Source organism: Antedon mediterranea, chromosome 1 (genome assembly GCF_964355755.1).
Source record: "Antedon mediterranea chromosome 1, ecAntMedi1.1, whole genome shotgun sequence".
Lineage (NCBI taxonomy): Eukaryota > Metazoa > Echinodermata > Crinoidea > Comatulida > Antedonidae > Antedon > Antedon mediterranea.
In genome coordinates, this window is record NC_092670.1 from 31,929,858 (window position 1) to 31,942,553 (window position 12,696).

General features: G+C 32.1%; 1 protein-coding gene across 1 annotated transcript; it reads right to left on the reverse strand.

Annotated features, from left to right (window-relative positions):
• Window positions 1–3,892: 3,892 nt before the first annotated feature.
• Window positions 3,893–11,204, reverse strand: LOC140063669 (uncharacterized). Its single transcript, XM_072110120.1, has 14 exons — window positions 11,099–11,204; window positions 10,118–10,241; window positions 9,341–9,585; window positions 8,920–9,104; window positions 8,330–8,466; window positions 8,075–8,222; window positions 7,606–7,720; window positions 7,166–7,315; window positions 6,779–6,944; window positions 6,350–6,620; window positions 6,005–6,192; window positions 5,390–5,802; window positions 4,649–4,754; window positions 3,893–4,368 (listed from the first exon to the last, which is right to left on the reverse strand). Exons 2-14 carry the CDS (start codon window positions 10,220–10,222, stop codon window positions 4,204–4,206), a joined length of 2,394 nt encoding a protein of 797 aa, XP_071966221.1. The 5' UTR covers window positions 10,223–10,241; window positions 11,099–11,204; the 3' UTR covers window positions 3,893–4,203.
• Between the last annotated feature and the right edge of the window lie 1,492 nt (window positions 11,205–12,696).

A 12,696-nucleotide genomic window follows, 5' to 3' on the forward strand; every position in this document is an offset into this window, starting at 1 on the left:
TTAATTGTGTTTCCGCAGCCCTAACAAAATTTATAATTAATTATATTTTTTAACCAATCATAATTATTTGAAAAATAAAGTGCGCATTCGGAGACATTATCGAACAATCAAGTGCCCAATCACAACGCAACGATTTTCCTTCAGGTCAAAAGTTAAACATGATCGCATTTATCGATAATTTTCTGATTTGAATGAGATAATTATCGGTTAATTTTTCTCGAGCGGAATCGGTTAACCACCGTTTCTACAGGAATTCAGTTATTTATCGGTTAATTTTTATAGTTTAATATTAATTATAGGCTGCACCAACACGACCTTATTATTCGTTGCGTTTCGTTTATTAATGTTTGTTTGCCGAAAAACCCATTATTGTTCGTCGTTTTTTGTTCTTGTCTTTATTCGTTAGTCAGTATTTCGTTTGCTTGTCCGTTCGTACGTTTTGGCGATGAAAACAATCCTGAAGCGAAGCCAGAGCTACAGTATCACTACAACACAGGTTGTAATATTTTTTCGTACATCACGTTTCCAAAATCGGTTCTTATCGATCGATCGATTACATGCGCAGCGCGATTTTTCGCTCCGCGCCTTTAGGCAGTTATATTCACGAGGACGGAAGCATTAGGAAACTGCATCACGCGGAGGCTGAACAAATAGGAGAAGAGAGTCTATGAGACAGTCTGTGCAGACAGTATAGTCTGTAAGACATGTTAAATAAACATTGTTTTCGGTTTCGCTGTCAACGTGGGGTATAATTAATACCATCATTGAGTAATGGTCAAAACAATCCTTCCTCTGTGGTAAATATGTGTTGGTGTGTATATATGAAGAATTGTTTGATTAGCGCGTACGTTTGTCGGCGGCTGGGGAAATTAGTAGACATTTTGTTTAGGGAATCTTTGGGTCATGTAAGTCACTACGACCTTTATAACGCCCCTACCTCGGAATATGAGGGCCTACTAGATCTACGTTTTTGTTCTGTACAGTAGGCCTAATACGTTGTTCATTTCTGACTATATTTACGTTACACAAAATGTTTACTACTGATTGTTAAACAAAAATAATTGATAATAAATAATTTTTTCTTAAATTATTAAATATAATATTTAAACCGAGTAACCCGATGAACCGAATCGAGGAACTCCTGTTTATTATTCATTTTTTCAGTATGATTTTATAATAAAAATAATTTATCTATTAAGGACACTGGTATTTACAAAATAGACCTAGTTACATTTATCATATCATCTCTAAAGACAGAACTAAAGTCCATCTCCTGTACTTTCAATTTCTGTCTTTATCACTAATTTTTTTATGCACGCATGGCGTATTTTTTATTCATGGTTTACAGATTTCGTCAGCAAAAAATAAAGCTGACAATAAAATTGACATTTAAATGCGAATATGTACTAATAACTCATTGTATAATCCCAGATTGCTTAACATTTATATTTCTGGCAATGTTGTTATTATTTTCAAAAACAACAAGGGATTTGTATTATAATAAGTTAAATATGTATTCCAAATATTATTTAGTTCATCTTAAATGTTCATACCAATTTATGAAATCTGACAATCAAAAAACATTTAAGTACCGTATAACATATATTTGAGTCGTGGTGTAAGAAATATTTTCTTATATTAAACGCGGATAAGACCAACAAATTAATTTTTTGTTTTAGAAAGAAGATAAGTGTTATTAATAATATTGTATTAAACGACCAAAAGATAGAAAGTGTAAAAGAACATAAATATTAAGGAACAACGGTAGATTGTGAATTAAATTTGAATGCAAATACAGTCTGTAAATATTGTTTAAAAATCTAATCAACGACTGTACCTTATCAGAAAGCTAAACTCTTTCAAAGTGAATATTGATGTACTTTTTTTTGTTTCACCAGAGTGTTATTCTTAGTGTTGTAACTTTCAACTGTGTTGTTTGGTACAATAGTCTGAGCGCTAATAATAAAAAGAAACTTAAGCGTACTATGAAAACTGCTAGTAAAATAATAGGAAGTAATGTTATTGACTCAGTTTACAGGCGCGATGTTATTAGTCACGTTAAGACAATAATGGAATATAACTCACCCGTTGAATGATAATATTTTGTTAATAAATCAGGTATAATTCGTCCTTTAATGTGCAATATACCACTCGATGTAGGAAATCATTTTTCCACAACTCTATACATGTTTCCAACTCAACATCTCAAAGATAGTTTGTTTTTTATTCCTGTAAACATAACTTTTTTACTAATATAGTTTTAATGTATTTTATTGATATTTTTAATGTTTTATATATTGTATGTGTTTTTAAGCATCAAGGAAAACAAATTTCATGTTCGCCTTGTTGTGTTCATGACAATAAGGATTTATTTTATCTTTTATGTTCTTTGGCCTATCTAATAACAGAAGCTAGCAGACGGATGTATTTTTGGACACACTAAAAAAGCCCCTATTATGGACACTAAAACGCCCTACCCCATGGACTAATGAAGCTCCTATTATGTACAGATTTCAGTACCGATAAGCAGGCTACACAATATCATACAATATTACATTGTAAAGTGTAAGTGTTTAACTCATCTGTATAACGAGATGATTGTGGTAAAAAGGATCTGATCTACAATATACTCGGGCTATGGTACGTAGCAGCTATATCTACAGTATGATAGTAAATGTATAATATACCATTACCTGGCCTTTTTTATGTACAATTCTATTCCATAAGTCATACTGGTTTAATGTGTAATAATTTTTGTATATTTTACTTCATTATGATAATCATTTTTACATATTCCATTTATTGTAAGAAGTAAATCCTGCACCATTATTGGTTATTAGTAATTTCAATTGTTTGGTGTCGTCACAATGTTACTGATCTGTCGTGAGGCACTCGTGTATTGCTTCTGTATATCTACAAATAGCGAAAGCACTTACATTTGTTTATAAAACAAATTAAAACCATAATATTGTACCAATTATATTTATTTGAATTTACATGATATTTTTAACAACATAATATATATCTACAATTTATTACTAAATTTAATACTATTAAAGTGCATTGTAAGTATTTTTGTATGTTTTCACATAATTACTAAAAGTGGAAATAAGTCTTTTTGCATATCAGCTCTTCAAATATGGAATTATTCGTCCTGTATCACAAATTTCTGAATTATTTTCATATCAGTTTAATTGATAATACTACGATATAGGATTTATACGTAATACATGTATGCCATTGCACGAAATATGTTTATCATACAGGACAATATATATATAGTAGATATAGTACAGAGAATCGGCTACGTGGTTCTAATACGTTGAGATAAGTTTTTATCATAACTTATTCTTCTGCTACCAGATGTAATCGATACCCAGCTCTATGCCGACGCGATAAACAATGTAAACAGTATTTTCTTCCTAAATCATAATCATCATTATCATCACCATCATCATCGTCATTTTGATCACCATATTATCATCATCATACTTTAGCAAATTTAAAATGTTGTCACCCATTTACAAATAGCTAGGCGTAGTCATTGTCATAAATTGCTGTCTTAATTATATTATATTATTATTTTATAGCATCGTTGAACAATGTTGAATGATTTCCATGAAATATCAATTTTCTTTCTGTTCTCAAGCTGTAATTCTGTAATTTAATTGTTTGTCAAAGCACGGTGACAATCTAAGGAATTCAGACACTTTTTTGTCTAGTTTGATAGTGTAGACAGAGCTTTAGATTGCCTTGGTCAAAGCATGAAAAACTTCACACTTTTAGTCCGTATAAGTCATAAGTCAAGAGTCAAATGATTGCACGTGGGATTTAATTCCAAGTCTTACTATGATTGTTTTTACATGATAACAGAAGAACAGTAGAACATTACTGGCTTGCGATATCAATATTTTATTCATACATTTGAAATAAATAAGTAGTGCATTCATGATGTGCCGTATTGTTTGTGACCAGTTTATTTTTGACATTCAATCAGAGAGCAACCTATTTTAAGCTTAAATAGCTTTACAGATTGTAGAACATTTCTACAGTTATACTGTCTGGTATAAATTTTGTTATATTTTTTCTTTTGAAATAAACCTTTGATTTGATGTACTGTTTTATTTTATACTCATTGCTGATTAAATGAACGAAATCGTTCTAGCAACTTTGATATACTTCTGGAAATGTTGTGTTTGATCTTTAGACGAAATTGACAGGCAGCATCGTCTCCACGTATTCATCTGTTGCCTGCTTTATGATGTCCTCCGATCTACGTCTCCGGGAAGAACATGCATCATCTAGTTGGCGACATGCGGAGTTTGCACTGTTTCTCTTGCAAGTCACTGCATTGCATTTCACAATAACCTGATAATTAGTAAACATTAGAACAGTAATCATTAACATTGTAGGTTGCTATAATTCATAGTATTCAATGGCAGATGCAAAATCAATATTACTAGTTTAATTTAATAATTTAAATCAGGTAAATGTATCATGTTAGTACAAAGTAGAAAGCGTCTATGTATAAGATATATAAGAAAGAAATGTTCTATTTTTATTAAAATAATAATAATCCGCATGTACATTATCAGTAAGATACGATTTTAATAAAGATATTTATTTTAGTATTAAACTTTCTTCTTACATGGTCATCGTATCCAAAGTTAAGGAAGGCGAAGGCTGAGATTTTGAATCGTTCCTCGTTGGCGTCCGGGCTGTACTCCATATTGATCGTATCATCAACTGGGCATCTGAAAGAAAGAAATTGATGAATATTAACTAGCAACTATCAGAATATTTTGTTCGTACTCTGGTTTAGTATGAAAAGCATAGAAAAAATGTTAGGTTTGGAAACAAAAAAAGTGTTACTGCGTAAGGAGAAACAATGATTTGGTCCTTAATGGTCTATTTAAAGAAATACATACAATTCCTTTTAAAAGATTTCTAAAAACATATAGATAATTTTAATAAATAAAACAACTTTGAATAGACACGATTCTTATATTGTTATATATCTTTTTCTATTTGGATCACTGCTTATCAATATGCAATATTGTATTATGTGATTGATTTATAATGTTATTATGATACTACTGTACTCATCATAATGACTGACAATATGTAATATTATGTATATAATAATAATATATTAATTTTTATTTTCATTTGATTTTTAATGTAACTCATTTCATAATATTTTTTATATTTAATTTATGTATTGTTTTACTAACTAATTTGCTAACTTAGTTTAAAAAATATTGTTGTGTTTACATTGGAGAAAGTGCAGTTAATTATGTTCAGGCCAATGCCTATTGCTTGCTCCTGGCAAGATTGTGCTTGACATAGCATTATATGATATATATATATATATATAATTGCAACATACCCGTCTGTAATAAACTCATATTTGGCATCATATTTGCTGCAGGTTCTTTGCCTAGCAAATGCAAAACACTTCAGAATCCGAAGCTCCTTTGAACTATCGACACTCTTGACAGAAAAATAGAGGGAGTCGTTAAGAGCGACTTGTGTATTGGCCCTTGTAGGATAAGCGGAGCTGTATAGCCGGTCTTTATAGAGTGTCAGTTTAGACTTCATTCGTCCAATACCCCTGTGCTTTGTTGGCTTAATGACGGTGTCTGGATCGTAGAAGATATCAGCAACACCAATTCCAGTAATAATGCATTTGATCTTCATCTCAAATCGTCGCTTCTTTCTTGAGATTGGCAAGTCTGGTTTGTATGGTTCTGGATCGTCTCTAAGTGTGTTGTAGAACCTTGTTTGTTTTGTTCCTTTGTTCTAAACAAAAATATAAACTCTTTTATTCATTACTTTAACACATAAGTTCTACTGTTATGTTTCCTGAACGAAGTATACTTAGCGTATACGCATGCGCAGTTTAACGTTTAGTAAAAAGTATACCGTCCCGATGCGAAAGCTTTCTAGTATTATTGCACGTACAGTAATGTTGGATAGTCGAAATGAAATTTTGTAAATATACCTTGATAAGAGTACCACATTCGTGATATCCGAAGTTGATTACCATGTATGTATCGTTAAGAGGTTTAGCCTTGCATCGTGGATCATGAAGGTGGAATTTGGATGCTGGCATGTCCTCAACCAAATGTGTTGGCATGTAAAAAGTGATCTCGTGGTCTCCACAATCAACATATGGCTCTGGTGCTTTAGCTGAAATTAAAATTTATAATATTAAACATTCGGTTATTTAATAATTTCCAAGTAGTGATACGTAACCCCATTGTCTCGCTTTAGTTATATAACAGCTAACCTCTGACATTAACATTCTCTCGATAACCATTTTTAAGTTTAGAAAAAGAGAACTTACGAGTTGAAAAGAACAATGCCGCTTCATCACTATCTTTGGTAGCACTCTTGAAGCAAGCGTCGTTCACACTAACTTCTCCGAAACCCCTCTCTACTTCCATGTAGTACATTTGTCCTGGCTTCAAGTTATGTGGTGCTTGGAAGTATACAGTGTTTGTTTTTTTCTTCTCAAATCTAACTTGTTTTGTTTTAGAGGCATCGTATGAAGCGATGTTTTTTCGGGTTTGCACGTCTATGACATTAATCCTCTTTGCCTTCTTTGGTCTAGAAACCTAAAAATCATTTGACAAGATTATATATTATATATTTTTTGGGGTTAAAAACAAGTTCAGCTAGAAAGCATCATAAAATAATCTTTGTCACTCTAATTTCCAGGAGATGTAGGCCTAGTTACTCTTAAAAATGTACGGTAATTTAAATTGTGTCCTACCGGATTATCAAATGTTATTTGCCATTCTTCTCTTTCTTCATCCAATGGTTCCATCACATTGGGGTAAGACAACTCTGGCATTACTTTTGGTGTTTGGAGGTCCTCTAGTGTTTTTTTCTCTTCCACAGTAACAACAATACGCCCAGTCTTTGGATCGTTCTGTACGCTGTATAAACAGTTTTTTTATGTTAATACTTGTTATACTATTGCAATCGGAAATTCTTAGAAACCTAGAGAGAGCCAATGGATCAGTAGGTTTGTCTAGTATACTAAGCTGGCTAAAAAGTAAGGAACAAAGTAAATAAACATAGGCGTGCGTGACTGAGTCAACCCATTGAGGAGTTAGTTTGCGGAAGTGACGCAGTGATTTATTAAAGTTAGACTTACCCATTGTCATCCGTAGCTGTGAAACTGAAAGCGTATGTTCCTAATACATTTGCAGAGAATGTGACGATGGCTTCTACTCTGGTTGATGGTGGATATTTGATGTATTCGAACGTCATTTCATCGGGCCAGCTCCCTTGGATTTCAGTAATACTTAAAGATACAAAACATATCACATTTAATTCTTGTCATTTTGTTTGGTTGATTTTGTATCACGCAGCATATTATTAATGTCTTTTTATTCAATGATAAATAGTTTCCTTTCAGTGACCATGGCGTTATTTTTATGGTACATTGTAACTCATTAATGTATAAATTATACTACTATAGTAATGGAAATCAGTTTAGTGCCATCTATTGCCTGGTAATTTTCGGTACCGTATCGCCTATTTTTTTTTTTTCACATACTGTCTTTAAAGAATATGAATGATATGTTAACTTACATGTTTCCATCGCTTTCTGGTGGAATTGTGGCAATTACCTTTCCTCTGTATTTTTCACCTGGTGCAATAACGGTGCACTCGTCAACTTCAATATGAGGACCAACACAAGATCCAGCTGTAAAAAATAACATTACTTATTAGATGTTAGTGTTTTACTGAATGGATGAAGAAACACGACATTATATTAATGTAATTACTACTTTATTTGTTTTTTTTTTAGTCACTGAAGCCCATTTTATACTTTTCACAGATTCGCCAACAATCCCATATTATTCTGATGGTTTGCGCATTTATCATTAAATAAAACGAACATTTAAGTGTATGTATACATGTAAACAAGAATAATATTTATACTTCAGAAGAAAAGAAGAAGAAGGAAGATGTTCTACTAAAATTGAAATCTGAATTTTGGTTGAGAAATTCGCGTTCGTTAGAGTAATGGTACGGTATGACAGTTAACACTACTTACGTTGTGTAACGTCCAAAAGGAATTGGTATGGGACTGTACTCTTGGCAACTTTGCTCTTTGGTGTTGAGAAATCTTCAATCATGACGGAAGCACCGTACCAGCCTGGAAGGTCATCTTCACCAGTTTCAAATTGGATGGTACATTTTTCCTTTTATACAAAAATGTTGTCTCATAATACACGATTTTATCATAAAGAATTCTATATTTCATTTTATCCATGTTTTTATTTTATGTGCAATAATATATTGACTTTACCTCATCTAAAAATGTGATTTCTGTTGGCTGATCGCAGACTGGAGTGTTATCATTACCATCACGTGGAGATGGACACTCATTCAGTCTAGTTGAAGCCCATCGACATCTGATTGTATCTGTGATGTCAGGATCAGTTGCTATGAAGTAGAAAGACACAACATGTATTTGTAATTCAACAATATTGAATACACAGATTACCAATTGTCATAAACGGTTACAAGAAAGCCTGATCCACATGAAACTTTATCTAACTTTTGTTTGCAAACTGCGAGTTCGCCACTTTTTAGATAAGTATTTGGTACCTGTCTATAGTAATTATTCGATGCTGTCATTTTGGCCATCTCCAGGATCACATGATTAAAAGACTGTTATTTGATTCGCTGAGTTTAAAAACTTCAGCAAACTAGTTTTTCAACTTCCGCACACTGATGTTTTGTTTAAGTTTGCCAACTGGCAGTTGCCTTTCTAAGCACCAGAGTTTATGTAGATTTGCTTATTTGTATACTTATTATTCAATGTGTTTTCTGAGAGTTGACTGCATTTTGTTTTTTGTAGTCTTTAATAAAAAATATTTGTATGTTAATACTTACGACTTAGATCAATGAGTCGCCTGCAACCTTGTCGAACTCTGTAGACTGGAAGACCAGCTGTTATTCTAGGTGAATTGTTTTCAATTGATGTATCAACATCTGTAAGGAGAGACCAACAGCGACCTGGTCCATAGTTTTCTAATTTTACCCAACTACTGTCGGAGCAATGTGCTGTCGTGTGGTAGCTGTTGATTAAAGTGAAGTGCATTTAATAAATACAAATGAGACGAAAGAAAACAACATTTTTTCCAAATGTGTCAACATTGCAAAGTTCATATAAATACCTGTATTAATAATATAAAATCATATTTCAGGATTACAGTAAAGTTGACTATGGTCTAATCGGCTTGTTGGATTTAAATTAACTTAACTCGTATTCATGTTTGATTCATTGGCGGAAATGATTGTGAATTTAACTTACATCATTTGAAAGATTGGGCTATCTGCTTCGTAGACAATAGAACCCTTTAGGATACTCCAATGCATCTCCTGACTGATGGAGGCGCACTCCATGTCGAGCGGAGTCATGATGGTGGTGTTTCGTTGACAGTCATTGCATTCGAGAGCCAATAAGGTCTCAGCAATCAAGTCTTGGCCAATTTGTGTACAGTAGTATTCTGGATAGTAACCGATCAATTGGAAGGCCATTCGCCAGTAAACCTTGATCTGTTTAGTTGATAAAATGTTGTAATATTATTATAAGTAAAATCTCAATATGAGATCTTATGCCATAAATAATAAACTAAACCAATAATCCAATGTCCATTTTGTTCGTGTAAGTTCTCATGAAATAGACTTTGTAATATCTCTAGTACAGCGGACGTTAATGCCAGTTAGATGTACTGTAACATAAAGTTATACAATGTGTCCCTATATAGGAATTGGCTGCAGTTGTAAAGCATGTCTCCGGGTTCGTTTTATACTAAAGTGTCTTTGAATGGGGTTCCCTAAAGGAGGTATTGTGTATTATACTGGATGCGCGAGTTTACACATTGGCTGCAGTGCTAAATGCTGCCACAGACAATTAAATACGATATGACACATGGTACGACCTGGTATTGACATATGAATTTAATAATAGCAAATATCTATCCGAGTAAAATTCAAATGTTACTGCATACAAGCGTTTACACATACGATAATATTCATTTAGCATATGTTTGAGTAAAAATGTATTAAAATATCAACGAATTCTTACCTTTGATTCATCAATTTTCTCCCAGTAAAACGTTCCACCTCGGTAATGAGTAGCGGCTACCACCTGAAGCAACACCACCGCGCTTACTAAAGTTATCAACCTCATTTTGTTGATATTAAATCTCCTATCAAACAGAATGTTTAAATAGATAAGTATAATATAAATTGAACAATTTCGTAGTGCTATTCACCCGTACTAAGATAACACTAAATAGTTTAGAAAGTATACTTTCGCATCTTGTTTCTAAATACACGATTGACTTTTGTTGAGTTGTGATCTAACAAGTAAACGAATTCATATTTTAAAAAGTCTGTGTATTTATGACTTATATATCAAAATGCGTTGGGGGCGTGGTAGTGTTGTGGAAATGATTCTTTCAAATTAAGCTAGCGAATGGGATTCATTTTAAGATTCGGGTAAGTGATCTTGTCGAGACTGTCAGCGGAAACCTTGCCACACTATACTCTACAATCCTTTTCATTAATATCGGAAGTTGTTAAAGCTTTATGAATTAGCAGACATTGGCGCTCGAATATAAACTACAGCGGTAAAATGAATTTAGAAATTTAATATTAAACCGTGATCAACGCAATATCGCCTAATAAAATGAAATTGGAGTTGGAATGAACTATCTCTTGCATGGCATGTTGTTAGTTGATAATTCGATTTCTGTTCTAATTAATAGTATAGTATTAGTCGGTTTGACTTGCTTTTCTAATAGGCCTGATAATATCTGATTAATTCATGGTTCTTTGAAGTAGGCCTATAATAGATAGATATTGTTTTTATACATATACTAAGAATATTGTTTTGTCTGTCAATGAACAATTTAAATGTTTCTAAATTTATGTTAAAGTTAAGTTAATAATAGCACTTAATTGTTGTCGTAATTACTATTAATTAAATTAAACCGAAAATCAATGCGATTAAAGTATCTTTTTGTAATCGAATGAAATATTAGAATCATAAATGTAAACTTACCTCTAATTAGAATGATTTCCCCTCTCCAACGATAAGGATGGAATGACATAAAAATCAGCCCTATCGCTTTTATATCAAGAGTTGTTAAATCTCTCCACCTGCGGTCGGTTTCAAGCCACGTCCATTAAACGTAACAAAATCAGAGGGATTTATTTAATGGATTTCCATTAAAAACAATCACACAGATTGCCTCTGAACCATTGGGAATAAAGAGGATGCGATGTAGTACAAAACAGTCCCGTATTGGATAGTGTTTTTGCCAAATGTCTTTTTTGAAATGTCAATGGTGATTTTCCAAATGTTTTTTTGCCAACTTCAAAACACGATGATGAATGTAATGACATTTTAAATTTCCGGAAAGTTACACTAAACATTTGAAAAGTTTTGTAAGTAGTGACAACATGCAATCAAAGTTGATATCAAAAAGTACCATTTTCCCGATAGATTTGAGCCTGTCTATTTTCACTCAATTTACATTATTTTTAGACCTTTACTCTTTTAAATTATATTAAATAAACGATGTGTCAGACATTTTAATCCTAGAACAAAATCAGTTATTCGAGATAAGATTTTGTAATAACCAACTCACTTTGTTCACTCGATACTCGTATTTATCTCTACAAGACAAGAAGAAATTCAACAAATCCCCTGCATTCATTAACAGCAAACATCACGCCACTCCCCCTTTAAGGGCTATATGAAATGTATGTATTCCTAACTTATAATTTGAATAATAATTTGTTTAATTAGTGCTGACATAATAATGATTTTAACCTTATTGTTATTCTAAGGAAACAAAAAAAGACAAACTTTCTCAACCTGTTATACTTGCAGTAGTGTCAGTATTACTGAATATACGGGATAAAATACAAACGAAAACGTGGCTTACATAATAATTAGACATCTGTACACTGCAGATTAACGCGTACTGATATGCAAATGATTTAGGCCTACACGGTTAGAAACACAACATTATTTTACAATAATATGTTAGTATATCTTAATTTCTAAGTTCAGCAATTGTCCTCTGCATGCATAATTTCCGGAACCACATTCAGGATTTTAATTACATGTAATTTTGTTTGTCTTTTTTATAAGTGAAATCATTAATGTTTTGTTTTTTCCGGAAAAGTAAAAAGTAAATTTATTAAAACTAGAAAGTGTTACTAATCTTATTGTTCATGTTTTTGGAAGAAATACAACTTTAAATTATGTATGTTATTTGTGGCATTTCATACGATCACCAAGATTAAATTCATACGATGTATTATTTTGTTAAGGAATAATAATATAAAAGAATACTGTACTAGTATAAATAGTTTTGTTTGTACATAAGTTATTAATTAAAGATATATTTTCCCCCAGAATATTTTTACATGTTTTTTTTTAATATTATTGTCACAAAATAGTTATTCACCTTCACCAAAAATTCGATCACATAAAAAAAAAACATTTTATCTAAAAAAAATGTAATTGAAAGCAAAAAATAGTCAAAATTGACTGGAAGTTAAGAGGATTTGGTTGAATTTAACCGTTTATTTTGTAATTGTAATCATTTATTTCTATGGAAGTTTGTTAAACCTACATAATGATCTATT